Raw genomic sequence first — 16,936 nt, 5'->3', positions numbered from 1 at the left:
AGCACACTGACATTCATTAGCTCCTATTGATAAACAAGACAGAAGGAAATGGTCAGTCCTGTTTTATACATGAGGAAACTGGTTCACAGAAAGGGCACTGGACACACCCAAACTCTGATGGCCAAGAAATGATAAAGCCGGAATTAGAACCCAGATTCTTGTCTCGGTTCCTCCTCCACAGTGCTTCTGTGTGCAAGGCAGTGACTAAAGGACTCTAGTCCAGCACAGTTTGACCATGGCCTCGGTGAATTCAGTTTTCAGTATCTTGAAGATGAGGGAAGAGATGTTTTGGCTAGAAATTGCTAAGAGAGACCTTAGGCAAAAATAAAACACTCAGAAAAATGTTCCTGAGATCGTGCCCTTCATTTCCAAATTGTCTTCTGGATGGCATTTTTGGATTTGCATCTTTTGGATTACTCTCAAATTTCATATTATTTTATCATAAAAACTCTTTACATTAAAACTAATTCCTGGACTTTTTTTTTAAAGAGGCCTCGACCTTTCCTTATTACATGACTGTTCCCTTCCTAATTTTTTTTCTTTTACTTTTCTGCTTTCTCAACTCCCTGTCTATAATGCAGGTAGTAGTGGCTACAAGAAATAGCAAAGCATGATCAAGAGATAACCATAGAGCAAAAATAATAATAATGTGAGAAAATATGAGCAGTTATCATGAGAAAAAGCATGAGAAAAAATTAGGGGACGAAACCCAAAATACGAGGGATTACGTACATTATGAACAAGCGAGAAATTTAAGACAAGGGCAAACAGCTGCTTTCCATTCATGCCCCTGTTCAGTTCAGTTGCTCAGTCGTGTCTGACTCTGCGACCCCTGGATGGCAGCATGCCAGGCTTCCCTGTCCATCACCAATTCCCCAAGCTTGCTCAAACTCATGTCCATCGAGTCAATGATGCCATCCAACAATCTCATCCTCTGTCATTCCCTTCTCCTCCTGCCTTCAATCTTTCCCAGCATCAGGGGCTTTTCAAATGAGTCAGTTCTTCGCATCAGGTGGCCAAAATATTGGAGTTTTAGCTTCAACATGAGTCCTTCCAATGAATATTCAGGACTGATCTCCTTTAGGATGGACTGGTTGAATCTCCTTGCAGTCCAAGGGACTCTCAAGAGTCTTCTCCAATACCACAGTTCAAAAGCATCAATTCTTCAGCACTCAGCTTTCTTTATAGTCCAACTCTCACATCCACACATGACTCCTGGAAAAACCATAGCTTTGACTAGACAGACCTTTGTTGGCAAAGTAATGTCTCTGCTTTTTAATATGCTGTCTAGGTTGGTCATAGCTTTTCTTCCAAGGAGCAAGCATCTTTTAATTTCATGGCTACAGTCACCATCTGCAGTGATTTTGGAGCCCCCCCAAAATAAAGTCTGACACTGTTTCCCATCCATTTGACATGAAGTGATGGGATCAGATGCCATGATCTTAACTTTCTGAATGTTGAGCTTTAAGCCAACTTTTTCACTCTCCTCTTTCACTTTCATCAGGAGGCTCTTTAGTTCTTCACTTTCTGCCATAAGGGTGGTGTCATCTGCATATCTGAGGTTATTGATAATTCTCCCGGCAATCTTGATTCCAGCTTGTGCTTCATCCAGCCCAGCATTTCTCATGATGTACTCTGAATATAAATTAAATAAGCAGGGTGACAATATACCCTGTTGGTCAGCCTTAAGGGGTGAGTCTGTGCAATTCTGGTACCACACGTTCTGTTGCACTAACCCCAAGGGCACTTGTTTCCATTTTCGTGGAACACCTGGAGAAGCCAGATGGAGAAGAAAATGAGCAAAGAGAAAAGAGGGAGGAGGGAAAAAAGGTCCTTGCTGCCTCACAGAAAGAAGAAAGAAGACTCCTTTTAGGAGGGATAAATACAAGGACTTCTTGTGGAAGCTGAAAGATTTATTTAACCTGATTCCTGAATAGACATTGAAATAAAAAAATATTTAATTGTATGGAATATTACTCAGCCACATGAAGGAACAAAACTGAGTCAGCTGTAGTGAGATGGATGAACCTAGAGTTCTGTCATACACAGTGAAGTAAGTCAGAAAGAGAAAAACAAGTATCATATATTAGGGCATATATGTGGAATCTAGAAAGATGGTACAGATGAACATATGTGCAGGGCAGGAATAGAGGCGCAGACATAGAGAATGGGTGTGTGGACCCGGGAGTAGTGGAATGGGAGAGCCGGGCAAACTGGGAGATTAGGATTGACATATATACACACACTACCATATGTAAGATAGATAAGGAGTGGGAACCTGCTGCGTAGCACAGGGAGCTGAGCTCGGTGCTTTGTGATACTGACCTAGAGGGGTAAGATGGGGAGATGAATAGGAGGCAGACCCAAGAGGGAGGGGATATACGTACATATATCACTGATTTATTTCATTGTACAGCAGAAACTGATGCAACACTGTAAAGCAATCATACTCCAATAAAAAATATTTCATTATAAATAATGCATTGCTTAAAGTTTACTGCTGTAACTCGTACACATATAAAAGACAAATTATGTGACTAAAAAGCTAACTAAGTCCTTAGTCCTTCAAATGAGCAACAGTGACTGCAACATTCTATAACATGACTTATCAATGAAATTTAAGCTAGAATTTACCAGTGTGTCTAGTCATGGTGTTGTTTACTTCTTCTTTGATATATCCCATGTTTTCACTATATCTGAAACACAAATCAGATATTACTTAGATGCAAAAGTTACTGGTAATTGCAATTTATTTGCTTTTAGATTTTTGAAACCTTTTCCAAAATTGTGATTATAACAATAAAGATCATTAGAGAAGCTGTCACCATTTAAAACTGTAATTTAAAAATCTAGTATTCCCATTTGTTGGAAAAAACTGAAGACGCAATTATGAAAACATAGTTTATTTTCTCATTCAGGCTTCTGTAGTTTATTTTTACAAAATAGCAGACAAAATTTGCTTTATAGTCATACATATGGAAATATATATATATATAGCACTTAAGTTATAAACACATAGCAAAATCAGCATCACTTAAACAGCAACCATGTTTTTCACATAATTAGGATTTCTCAGGAGATAAACATTGTTTCAGCTTGAATATGTAAATAGTCTTTGAGGCTTTATGTCAGCTAGTATTTACAAAAGCTAGTCTAAAAACTACCACCACCCGCAAAAGTGATGAGCATTAAGACACAGTTTTGCTATCATGCCATAATAAAGACTGAAAATCATAGAAAGCCTGAGGAAACTAGTGACTTCATTGCAACTGCCGTAGCTGGAACTAATTACTTGTGATTTAAAGATGTATGCTGCTGCTGCTACTGCTGCTAAGTCGCTTCAGTCGTGTCCAACTCTATGCAGCCCCATAGACGGCAGCCCACCAGGCTCCCCCGTCCCTGGGATTCTCCAGGCAAGAATGCTGAAGTGGGTTGCCATTTCCTTCTCTAATGCATGAAAGTGAAAAGTGAAAGTGAAGTTGCTCAGTCGTGTCCGACTCTTAGCAACCCCATGGACTGCAGCCTACCAGGCTCCTCCGTCCATGGGATTTTCCAGGCAAGAGTACTGGAGTGGGGTGCCATTGCTATGAGAATCCAAAAGGATGCTTTTGAATCATCTGTTGTTGGTTTCTTTATGATCCAGCCATCTCTTAACCAGGTTAGATTATGCCCCCTGATCATCTAACTGTGATAAAGGGAAGCTGTATAGAGACCTTCTTCATCTCTGAAAAAAAAAGAAACACAGCATAAATCAGTGTTTAAAAATTGTACTCAGAAAATACATATATTCATTGTACAACTTAATATCCAGGGTAGGAGTTATATCAATTTATAACATCATGCATGCCTTGAAAGTTGTACAAAATGCAAACACTAAGGTATACTTCATTGTCCTCATTTTACTGCTGTCTCAGTTATTGGAATAAAGAATAGTATTTATCATATATTTGTATTTGTTTATACTATATAAATTTATATTAAATTATAAGTTAATTAAACTCACATTTATATTTGTTTGTATCTTTAATAGTCTACCTCTTTGTCAAAAGGATTTGAGGTACCTACAACAAAAGGCATATATATATAATAAGATGGGTAAAACAGAAATTAAAAATCAGGACTATGGAAAGCAGGATAAAATATATTAAGGGCTTCCCAGGTGGCTCAGTGGTAAAGAATCCACCTGCCAAGCAGGTGACTCGGGTTCAATCCATGGGTCAGAAAGATCGCTTGGAGAAGGAAATGGCAACCCACTCCAGTATTCTTGTCTGGGAAATCCATGGACAGAGGAGCCTGGTAGGCTACAGTCCATGGGGTCACAAAGAGTCGGACATGACTGAGCAAGTAAATAACAACAAAATACATTAACCATCAGCAATGGTTAGTTGAACTGAGGACCAGTTTTGGCTGCAAGCTTTCTGGTAGCCAGGGCAAAAAAGAAAACACAGTAAGTTGTGTCATTCTAGGAATCATAAAGGAAGAAGGAAATCGATTCTATAAGAGAAAGTTTTGCCTTAGTACCAAATTAAAGAATAAAGGGAAAAGTTCACATGAGACCTTATTTAGGAAACATCTGGTAACCAATATAGACAATGTCCTTGACAAGTTTCATAAAGAACAGCATTTTACAAGCATTCTCTAGGACACTGGTTCCTCTGATGGTATCAACTAGAGGTCTACTTGGACACTCTCCAGAATTGCTTAGCTGGATAGTTATGCTATTAAAGCAAAGAAGTAAATTTTTTATAAGTACCACAAATAAAAGCACTGCAACAGACAATGCTTTATATAGAATGCAGTAGCTCTGTTTACACTTTATACATTAAAAATGCTTTTCTAGCATTAAAATCTAGTTTTAAAGGCAAAAAAAGACAAGTTGACCAAGCAAGGACATCTTGAGAGGAATTTACTCAGCCTCTGACATTTTTCCAGGGTATTTTTACCTGCTCTCTCCTTTCAGTTTCTTGGCTGCCTGTGTTGATAACTTAATCTGCAAGTCCAGCCTCTGCAGAAAATCTCTGGCTGATACTTCCTCAGGCTGCATGGGCTGAACATCCAATTCTTGAGGGCTGAGAGGAGAGACGTCTTCCCCAGCCGCTACCAGCTCCTCTTCATGAGAAAAACTATCAACAGTTTCATTTTCTGGAGAATCTACTGAGTTAAGTCCATTAAACAGCAAAGGCTTCTCTGATATAACTGGGATGTTCAAAGTTTTCTTCAGAAATATACAATCATTGGTAAACAGTTTATTTGCCCTTTTAATTTGTTCCATCTAAAATGTTTAAAAAAAAACAGTTACATATAAATAAATCCAAAAGTAGGGCTTATTACACAACATAAGCTAAAAATACTCATGAGCAAAATATGCTTTCTCTGGATTTGAGATTCTTGATTCCCAGACACCCCCAGTTGTTTCAAGAGATGCCAGAAAATTCTCTTTCACAATTTTATAAGAAGAAAGACTAACTTTTCCCCAGTTGTATTATTTCCCCTCTAAGGCAGCTTTTACCAAGCAACTTAAATCCCTGAAGTTAAAAAATGTAGAATATTTAGCAATTATTTAATACATTTCAATCATATTTTAACATTTCTATTATCTGATTTAAACAAACTACACAGTGCAGTGATTTTCTTTATGGAGTGCTTCCCATCTCTAGAATTGTGTTTGGTAAATTTAATGGACACAGAAGGTGGTAAAGGAAGAAAGTACAAAAATTAGGAAGAATGGTGTAGGCTGGGACTGCCGTCATTAAGGCCTCACGGAGAAGGTGGGGGTTCCGATTTTGACTCTTTTGACTTTAGATGGGGGCTTGAAGAATGGGTAGAAGTGGGAGAGGTAAGGAAAGAGGTAGGGAGCTCTTTACATGGAGTATCTTATTTTTCTCTACCTTATGGATTAGGTACTTGAAAATCCACTTTACAAATAAAAGAAACAAAATAAGGAGATTATATGCCATGGAATCATCATGCAATGGGGAGATGCAGAAGCCAGAATTTTATACAGGTTTCAAAACTTCAAACTCTTTCACAGCCTGTGAATTCCTCCAAACCAAAGAAATGGAGATGTAAGGTAGGGATGAAAGGGGAAATGGAATTTGTATGTGTTACCTCATTTAACCTTCCTAACAGTTCTGCAATATTATCTCTTTTACAAATGGGGAAAGGGAGACTCAAGAGATTGAAGTGGCATGCCTAGGTCCCCAAATGCAGGTAGGTGCAGACAGCATCCTCGGCTGTGCTGGTGCAGAACTGTCAGGGAAGCACCTGCTTAGGTTCATCACACCACACTATCATGCATCTGCAGGCTTCTCCAGCCAACTAGCCTGCGAACTTGCACCATGCTAGTAGGCTCTTTGCATGCACTACACCATCTGATCTTGTGAGATATGTCAACAAGACAGCTTGGAATAATAGCTAAGCACACAGGCTTGGGGATGTGAAAGATCTGGTTTCAAATCCAGCTTCACCAACACAAACTGAACATAAATTTGTTACTTCTCTCATTATGCCTATTTCCTCGTGTATAAAACAGGTATCATCTACCCTTCACAGGGTAGTTGGAGGGATTAAATGGGAGTTTATATGTAAATATGCATACAGGATAGAGACACAGATGTAAAGACATAGATGTGAAAGGGAGAGACAATTTAGCAGTAAATGGTACTTACTTTCCATTCTCCTATGAAGAAATTAAGGCACAAGAGATGACTGATCTGACCAAGTGTACATGGTTCTGTATAAGCCAGAATTTCTGTCTGACTCTGAAGTCCATACAACACCAAGATTAAAGTACATGACTAATGGAACCCAATTCTGGGATCCTTTAATGCCAAATCGATTGAGTGAAAGAATTAGATTTCTACTTCAAAGCGCCTGAAAAAATAAGTCAAATAAAATACACCCTGTTCCTCCTGCTTTCTAACTATAAGCTGAATCCACAAAATAGCACATTCAATGCTATCTTTTATTTTTTGTGTAGGATGGTCGTTTATGTTCTAGTTTCTAGTTAAAGGAGAGAAGGCAAGGGTGAGAAAGAACATATGCAGATACATTTTAGAGACAAAATTAAAATCTCAGAATTATTAAGTGTCTCTGGTCTAGTTTAGGCTTAGATTTGAGGCACTTTAAGAACTTGAAAATGTGTCCAGAGCAGGTTCAGGTATATCCTAGTCTGCCTTTAGGGCCTCTTGTTTTCACCACGTCCTCCATCTCTCTTAGTACAAGGGCTTCCGAGGACACTGAGCCCTCTCCTGGCTCCAAGGTGAACACATGACTCATTCCTGCCCTTTGAAGCATCACGGTGCCCAAGCTGTCCTGACAGGTCACAGTCCCACCTCAGAACAATTCAGAGATGCAAGGAGACTTCTGCTGGGTCCGGGAAGTGAAGGACTTCTATTTTTCCTTCAAGAAAGAGATGGGTCTGGAGCTGCTTGCAGCCATCCTTTACCACAAGGAACTTAACTACAAGGTCACCTTGGAGGAGATCCATTAGAGTGCTGAACCAAAGCCTGAAGCCCAAATACCCCCATGCCCTTCAGTTCCAGTAATAAGCCAGTAAATGCCACATTTTGGGGTTTGTTTTTTTTTGTTTGTTTTTTTTGCTTAGTTCAATTTGAGTTTTCTGTCACTTATAAATGCAAGAACCTCATTGATACAGCACCCATTGAAATACTTATTGGCAGAGGCCTATAATTGCTAATAGTCACTGTGATCTGGAAATAATGATGGAAGGCAGAAACAGCTGGGAACACCAGGATCTGGTTGTTGAGTATGGGCTGGGAACATCAACCATAAACTGTGAATTCCCTCAGGACAAGACCTGTTATTTCTACAGCTTCCCAGGTCGAGCAAAGATATACACACTAAGTGCTTAGGATGGATGGATTAATAATTAACATAGATCAGAGAAATTGGAGGACGAAATGGCAACCCACTCCCATATTCTTGCCTAGAGAATTCCATGGGCAGAGGAGCCTCGTGGGTTAGTCCATGGGGTCACAAAAAGTTGGACATGACTAACCATGCACGCACGTGTGCAGAGAAATAGGCCTAAAAGATGAACCCAGAGAAGTAACCAGAAAGCAGTAGTAAGTTACCTATTGTGTTGGTTTTTCTTCCTTTAAACCCACCCTCAGCTTCCAATCCATACCCCAGTCTTCTTGAGCCTGTTCTGACCCCAGGAGGCTGACCTCATCAGAACTGCACTTCCCAAGGCCCCTTGTTCTTAGAATTCCGGTCGGTGTTCCAAAAGAAGGCCACCAGCAGCATGGCCACACCATGACTCCCATACCTGCATCCCTCTGTGGTAGAGTTCCTGCCTGGAGCCCCGTTGTCCACTCCTCCCACTCTCCTCAGTTTCGGGTACCACACTCCTTCCCCCGGCCCTCAGGCCTAGGAGTAATGTCTCCCTGCTGTTGCTCGTCTTTACCATCCCTTAATCCCTTAATCCTATTCCCACTTCTACAAATGTCTCTGCATTAAACCCTCAAGGGCCACACCTTGGAGTACGCTAGCTGTGGTCTTTGGGGACTCTGATACATCTATCACTTAGAGCAAGAAAGGCCATCATAGCCAGGCAAGGGGCTTATGACAGGAAGCACAAGACAAGCGACTGAGTCCACAGCTGGGTAAAGCCAGGGAGTCCCCAGGGAGTGAGGGCTGGGCCCCCAGCTCTCGTGCATGCCACTGTACCATTGATGCAATAATAGAACTGCCTCTTTTAACAAGTCTATGAGCTTCTCCAGGTCAGGGACTGCTTCACCTCCATTTCAGCATTGCCAGCAAGTATTTAAGTTATATGTTGAGTCTGATGATCTAGATTCTAAGATGACACACAGATGCCAGCATCAAGAACATCAGCAACATCCACAGTTGGCATCAAGGTGGGAACCAATCTAAGGACGGGCAGATTTGAAACTGAAGGTGAAAACAGATAAATGAGGTTAATATAAGGTTGCAAGCAGAAACAAGGGCCCTGGCTTTACCATTTTCTAATCATTCCCTATGTCTGTTTTATTTTCTGTAAATTAAGGAAAATAATAGTACTTTATATAATATGATTATTATGACAATTAAATGGGTTAATTCATGTAAAACATTTACAACAATGCATGGCACACAGGAAGCACTTAAAAATGCTAGCAACTATCATTAAATTTGGTTAAAACTGAGAAAGCAACAAGGGCAGATCCTAACATGTATTCAGCAAATGAAAAGGAGGTAGGAATTTTCTCTCAATAAAAAATACTTCTCCCACAAAGTAAAAATATATAAAGAAAATTTCATATAAACAATCCCAGATGAATAACATGTTGTCACTGCCCCAAGGTAACAGCATTAAGTTTTTTTCTTTTTAAAAGCTATTTAATTTGATCTTAACTTGTTCTTTTTTTACAAGTATAGGCTCCAAACTCTGTAACCAATAGTAAAGTTAAGGAATGAAACCAGCCATGCAAAAAGTCAGGGGAAACAAAAAAGGATTCTTGCCAGAGACAGTAGTTACAAGGCCCCAGCTGAAATTTCACGGCTGAAATGTAGAGTAAAGAGCAAGCTGTAGGCCACTCATATAATAAATAAAATTTGGATTTTATTTTAAATGTGATGGGAAGCCATTGGAGGGTGTGTGGAGGAAGTGAGCGGAATGATTTGAAGATCATCCCACTTTATGGAAAATGGATTGGTAAGAAAGAGGTGTTAGTTGAAACAGGAAGCCCAGTTATATAAGAAACTGCAGTAGCACAGACAAGGGATATAAATAATCCCAAACAGTGAAATATTTTAATTTGCTTTGGAATGTTTTATACTTTCATCTGAACTTAGATGGGTCTAAGGTTCTGGGAATTTCACCTCACATAAAATTAAGAAAAGTCACGATCCAATCCGAGAAGAGCTGAAAAACTCTACACCTTTCCCACCTGCCCTCCTTCAGTATTTCCAACTACCCTATGAGTGATAAAAATAGAAAGTGTGACCTTTTCAGAGTAATGCAAAACAACCCTTTGTTTCCTGAGGGCAGATGACTAGGAGGGGGAGATACAGCAGCCAAATGTTTTCATTTTAAAAGTCTTTCCTAATCAGGACTGAGTAGCATGACTCAGTGAAATTTACCATCTGCTCACTAAGAAACAGATTATGGAATAATCGAGTAAGAGCTGACAGGACAGCCCCAAGGACCACTGTGGTAAAATCAGATGGAACAAATCTATCAACAACTTGTTTAAAATGACTCCCCTGTAAATACACGGTGCAAAGGTGAATTCACTCTGAATTCACAAAATGTCTCCTGAAAAGTGATCTCAGTAGCTGCTGTTGGGCCTGAACAAGAACTCTCCCCAAAGGCTATTTTGGATCAGCTTCATCAGGCCACCTACCTAACTGGAGATGCAATATTCAAAGCTTCTTTTTCTTCCTCTCCATTCATTTAAAAGAAAAAAAAAAACAAACCCTCCCAAACATTTCAGGATACATAATAAACATTTAACACAGCATTGTGTCATTTATGGAATATTTTCATATACACTCAACTCTCATTTGATTATTATTATCATTATAGGAAAACAAGACTTAAATGTTAAAGGATTCTCTCAAGATCATTTCCTAGTGAGTGCTGGATTCAACCTCCTCACCTGGCTGTCTCCTATTAAATTCTAAGGGTTAGTGATGATCAGACTTCTCCTTTGCCATGTGCTAATAAGGAAAAGAATTTATTTCTTCTCCATGTTATCTCAGAATAATATATGAGATCCCATTTATGAAATGTCCAGAAAAGGCAAACCTAGAGATTAGACAGCAGACTCATGGTTATCTGGGATGACGGAAGGGAACAGGGAGTAAGGGATCCTTGCAAGGTAATGGCAATGTTCTAAAATTGGACTGTGGTCACGGCTGGAAGGCCAGAGGCAGATGGGCCCCCCAGAGTAAAGCAATTGGAGATTCATTCTCTATTGATGGAAACTCGAAGACAAGAATAGCAGGACAATAAAGGGGAGGAGGCTGGGTCCTGCTCAGACCACATATTTCTCGAAGTCAGGAGACTTCCCTGACCATACATGCGCAGAAAGGCTCCTTGGAGGCCAGAGGAGAATTCTGTCAAGGGATGTTCTACCCAGACACCTTTTGGGTAGAATGCATCCTGGCTAAGCGATGTGTGCAGACACATGGGTGGATCCTGAGATACACCAAATATGGACTGTGAACCAGGCAGATCAAAATGATTGGCCAAAGGAAAACTGGAGAAAAGGCCCCAAAAAATAATTCAAACTGCCACGAGGGCACAACTCAGGGACTCTCCCTCTGAATCTGCCCATGTGTCTATCCACACATACTGTACTCTTTTTTCCCTCCTAATAAATACTTTACTTGCCTCAGTACTTTCTGTCTCCGTGGAAATTCTTTTCTGCAAAGCCGAAGGGTCAGGGCCCTTGTCTCTGACCACTGGTCTAGTAGCTAAGATCTGGCGCCTTCACTGCCGTGACCCGGCCTCAATCTCTGACTGGGAACCTAAGCCCCACTCCAAGCCACTGCAGGCTAAGGCCACCCGAGATCAGCTGCACAACTCTTGAAAAATCCTTGAATTGTACACTTAAGATGGGTGAATTCTATAGTATATAAATTATACTTTGATAAAGTTGGTTTTAAATAAAAAAGGCATGAGAATCTATTAAACCCTAAAGCTACTAAGGGCTACCTTAGTACCATACCTCTTACAACAGGCAATACCATTTATTTATGGTTCTCTCCCCTTTGACCAGCAAAGTCAACAATTTCCAGTAACAGCAGAAGGGGCTAAAGTTCTAAACACAAAAGTTTACATACACTTACATTTCTAACTCACCGCACTTGTTCCCCCTAAAATGAAAATCATTTCACCTTTTCTCAGCAAGGTGATTTCTGATAGGAGAAGTGTGAAAAAGCAAGTGGGCTCAACAGCTCATTGGAAGACAAAGAGAAGACCCTAGGAATAAAACTGGACAGGAAGTGACTCTGGACACAGGGTGGGGGGTTGGCACAACTGTCTGGAGAGGGTAGAGGTCAGGGAAGTTGTGAGGGGGTAAACAAAAAAGACAAAGTGTGTGCAAATAATAGCTGCCCTTGCTGCCCCTCACTCACTTTCTAGTTATACACAGGGCTTCGAAACAAAAAGTTTCCAGCAGCTGCCCGATTGGTCAGTTCCCTTCACAGGCTTGCCCCCAATGAAAGGAACTGGCATCACCGAAAAAGCTGTAGCAAAATACAGAATACTGGGTTAGGGGAAGGGACTTAATGTCTCAGTGCAGATAAGCACAGCCCTGGAAATTCCAGCCCCAGCAAGTCTGTCTGAGATCTGAACTATATTTAATAGCTTCTCGATTCATCCCCGGTAGTTTCAGTTTCCCTCACTGAGGTCTTCCATGGACACAACATTTAAAATTGCAGCCACAGCCACCAGCCTAATCTCCTTTCCCTGCTTAATTTTTTTTTTTTTTTCATTTTGCTTGTCAGTACCTGACATATAATATACTTTGTTTACTTACTGTCTCCACTGACTAAAATATAAGCTCCATGAGGATAAGAACTTTTAGTTATTCACTAGTGTATCACCAGAAAGGTAGAAGCTGGAGAAAAAAAAAAATTCTGATGAATTATAAACACTGTTGAGAAAGCGAAACAGGAAAGAGAGGAAGGGCACTGGGGTGAAGGAAGCTTGCAATTTGACATGGAGTGGCCTGGAAGGCCTCAAGGAGGAGATATTTAAACAAAGACTTGAAGGCAGTGAGAAAGCAGGTCACAAAGCCAATATCAGCCACATGATTTGCAGGTCCCAAGGTGGCTTAGCTGGTAAAGAATTCATCTGCAATGCAGGAAACATGGGTTCAATTCCTGCATTGGGAAGATCCCCTGGAGAAGGAAATGGCACTCCAGTATTCTTGCCTGGAGAATCCCATGGACTGAGAAGTCTGGCAGACCACAGTCCACAGAGTTGCGAAGAGTCTGACACGACTGAAGTGACTGAGCACACATGCACAAGGAAAGTGAAAATGTGGGGCCACTGTTAACAAATTATTAAATATTTAAAGACAGCAACAGCAGAGCATTAACTGCATGATTCCTCTAAGCGTGGAGTTTATGTGACTGCACAGCTCCCCCAGCTATGACATGGCCCTGCACACAGCTATCAGGGAAAGTGCTCCCCACAGATGGATGGAACAGCAAGTTCAAAGATCCCAAGAAGGGACAGTGCATTTTGAATGAGAAAAGGGGCCATGCTTATAAAACAGGAACATTCCTGGGCTCCTTTACTGGATATTCTGATCCAGTAGGTTTGAGATAAGCTCTAAATCTCCAATTTCTCATCACCTACTCCTTTAGGCAATTTAATTTAAATACGATGTGGGTGATCTTGGCAATCAATATGAGAAACTTAACTAACTCAACTTCTTTCTGTTTAATTGAGGAATGAAAAACCTTTCTGCCTTTTTAACTTCCACATAAAACCAATTTTCAATGAATAAATCCAAACATCTGTAGTTAATAACTGCAATAATATCACTTCACTGTTATGGTGAGTATCTGCACTTTTACTAGTTCTGTATAACCAGTGGGAAGAGTCTCTAAAAATTTCATCAACTGGAGTTCAAAGTCCAAAATAAATGAGAACCATTGGTACTCAACCAAGAGGGAGGGTTTCTCAGGGAATATGTCAATGAATTTCTAGATGGGAGTGGGGGGGTGGTGCTAGTGGCATTTACTGGGCAGAGAACAGAGATGCTGCTAAACATCCTACAATGCACAGAACAGTCCCCTGAGACAAAGAATTATCCAGTCCCTAGTATCTATAGGGGTGCAGTTGAGAAACACTAAAATAGATTGTGGTTACAGATTATAGTTCCCAATTCACTATATTTGAGCTTAACATCATACAATTAAGTCTTTATAAAGGTAATAAAAAATCTGACTTATACTTTAATGAGAAGCGATGATAAAGTTATCAAGAACAGGCTCTACATCAGCGAAAACAGGGATTAGAAAGCATTTGATCAAAGGTGGAGAACTGCAGTGAACAGATGTTCAGGAGCTCTGAGCAACCCAAATGGAATCATGGAGGGCAATGAGGAGCAGAGAGACTGCTGTGGGTAGGGGTCAGGGAAATGACACTCTCTGGATATCTTGGATTCCTAGGTACAGTGAGCCTGGCCTAGTATTGAATAGAAAAGATGCACAGAAACCACAGAGAAAAGACCGTCCTTCTGGAGGAATCAAAATGAGCAAGATAGCTCTTGATAAGACTAGGATAAAAATAAGGATGGAAATCAGAAGTAATACCTAGAGCAAAGCAAATGTTTTATCACTGTGCTAATTCAAGCTAATCTCAATGAATAAGCATTGGAATATTGGAATGGAATACTGGAAAATATCCTTACTTCTCCTCTGTAAAAAGGAGATTAATTACACCTATCTCCAAGCCTTAGCGGAAATCAAACTGAGTAAGAACAAGATGGTACAGGACAAATGCAATGCCTGGCACACAGCAGGCCCTCAGCAGAAGGTGTAGCTACTGATAACTTCCTAACTGCTTCTTCTGGCTCAAACCAGTCCCCATGAATGCAAATATAAGGACTGAAGTTCTATGTTCACATTTAGAAACTCCCAAGCAGGCGGAACAGGACAAACCACGGCACGAAATCCTCGGTACATGTCTGCACAGCAAGATCCCTGCTCTCAGACTGTTTAAATGACAGTAGGACCTGCCAGGTAAACACACACCAGCTTGGGTGTGCAAACGAGATGACTCAGTCTCTGTCACTGGTGAAGAGCCAGAAAGAGTTTCACTTGCAGAGAAAGATAAAGACAAGATCACCTTTCTTCCTATTGCTGTCTCGGGTGCTTCAGGGAAGAACAGTGAAAACTGGTAACAACTCATATGTAAAAAGGCTATCACATAGTTTAGAGTTAATTATAAGTAATTTTAATGAAAAATATGCTCCCTCGGGTTTCCATGTTCTTCCCAGAGGTGTAATGCAATAGGCCCAAGGCACAGGCACACCTGCACTTATAAATTTATAATAAACACAGCTCTCCAGCTCACCTGGACCACATTCTTGGCCACTGCTTAGCGACAGGTGTCACATTCACAGTTGCCAGTGAGCCCAGGAGTGTAATTTCACTTCTAAATAAAGAAGCATAATCAATAGAACCAGAACCATCCGGCGGGAACAACTGTACCCTTCCTGACCCATCATAGTGCTTGTTTACCCAGAAAACAAAATTATCTGCCCAAACCCACACATCAGTTCGGCTTTCAGGAAATATTACATAGCAGTATGACCCGGAATGAAAATCGGGCGAATCTGGGTCCAGGTGGTGCCGATGCCCTGGTCCTCTTTGGCCTTCCTCACGCGGCGGATCCTATCCGAGTGTGAGCAGGGCATCGGGAACTCGATGCGCCCACCCGGGATAGCCTTCCGTCGCTGTCCCGGCAGCGCGCGCTGGGCGAGCGGCTCGAGGCCGAGCCGCCGGGGTCCGCTGGCTGCTCCTCGACGCCTGGCCCCTCGCGCGCCCCGCCCCGAGCCGCTGCGCCCCCGCCCGCGGCCGCCAGCCCTGCTCACCGAGACTCCGTACTTGAGCGCGATGCCCTGCAGCGTGTCGCCGGCGCGGACCCGGTGCTCCACATGGCGCTCGATGACGCCGGCGCCCAGCGGCGCCCGCACGCTGGCCGTGCTACCGTACGAGCGGGTCTTGGTGCGTGCCAGGCTCAGCGACAGCTCGGCCTCCTCGGCCTCGGAGCCCAAACGCGAGTGCGGCGGCGGTGGCGAGGGGGCCGAGGGCCGGGGCTCACGGGGGCCGCCTGCCCGCAGGGACGGAGCGGGCGAGGAATCCGCCATGGGTCCTGCGGCGGCCGCCGGGTCGGGAAGCTCGCCAAAGGGGCGGCGCCTCGTCCGCCGCCACCTCCTCTTCCTCCTCACAGGGGCTGCGAAGGGCCGTTCCGCGGGGGCGGCGGGCTGGAGGCCTCGGTGGGAAGATACGGGCCCGCCATGGTGGCCGCCCGCTCCTCCGCGTCCGCCTTTCCAGGCGCACCTGCAGGAGGGAGAGCGAAACGAGCTCCGGCTGCTGCCCCGCGGACCGCTCGGCTCCACCCTGCCCACCCGACTGGCCCCGCGGTGCGACAGGCGGAGAGCGCTAAGGCTCCCGGCAGTGTAGCCACTGGGGCCCCATAGACGCCCTCGGTCCCGAGGTGGAATCCCGCGCCGGGCCGACAAAGCCCCACTCTGCCCAAAGCAAAACACCAAAGCTTTGTTCTGCTCCTTTATTGATTCCATAGCAGGCTTCAGCTTTCTTATATCTTCAGCTTCTCCCAGCCCCCATTACCCCAGGACCTCACAGAAAAATTAAGACCATTAAACACACATAATTTCTCCAGGCCCATCTCAACAGCCTTTCAGGGTTCGGTGCCCTCAACACTCCGGGGAGGATAGTGCTTCTAAGGCCTGGTGTGACCTCTAAACCCTTCACTCGTTCTGGTTTCACTCTTCACTGCTCACCAGTGCCAATTTTAGTTCTGCGCTGCCTTGCAAGTCTGCCTAGCTACAGTCCATTCTCTTGGCTCACTACTTAGAATTTACCACCTGTCCGCTGTTTTTTCTTATCATTTTCCTCCTTAATACCCTGAAATCATGACTCCCCAAAATTTTATCACTAACTTCACCTCTTATCTGTATTCTTTATCTAAACACCCTCTCCTCAACTTTCTGCCTTCTGATAGTATACTACACAGAGTGGGTGGACGTTTATTAGAATCTAGCACTCGGGATTCTGTTGTACTCTGGACAGCTCTTCAAGAGGAGGTACCCTATTGGCAGATTAGGAGACTGGAGATTTGATTCATTGGCTGAAGTTTCGATATGTGGCTGTGCTGGACAGAGACAAAGGAACTAGAGTTCAGAAGACAGGATAAGAGATG

General features: G+C 42.6%; 1 protein-coding gene across 1 annotated transcript; it reads right to left on the bottom strand.

Annotated features, from left to right (window-relative positions):
• Positions 1–2,887: 2,887 nt before the first annotated feature.
• LYSMD2 (LysM domain containing 2) lies at positions 2,888–15,870 on the bottom strand. Its single transcript, NM_001075485.1, has 3 exons — positions 15,585–15,870; positions 4,944–5,272; positions 2,888–3,724 (listed from the first exon to the last, which is right to left on the bottom strand). The coding sequence occupies exons 1-3, from the start codon at positions 15,858–15,860 to the stop codon at positions 3,682–3,684; spliced, it is 648 nt and encodes a 215-aa protein (NP_001068953.1). The 5' UTR covers positions 15,861–15,870; the 3' UTR covers positions 2,888–3,681.
• Positions 15,871–16,936: the final 1,066 nt, after the last annotated feature.

The sequence above is a fragment of the Bos taurus genome, chromosome 10, assembly GCF_002263795.3.
Source record: "Bos taurus isolate L1 Dominette 01449 registration number 42190680 breed Hereford chromosome 10, ARS-UCD2.0, whole genome shotgun sequence".
NCBI classification, from domain to species: Eukaryota; Metazoa; Chordata; class Mammalia; order Artiodactyla; family Bovidae; genus Bos; species Bos taurus.
This window is presented reverse-complemented; position numbering and strand designations above follow the sequence as displayed.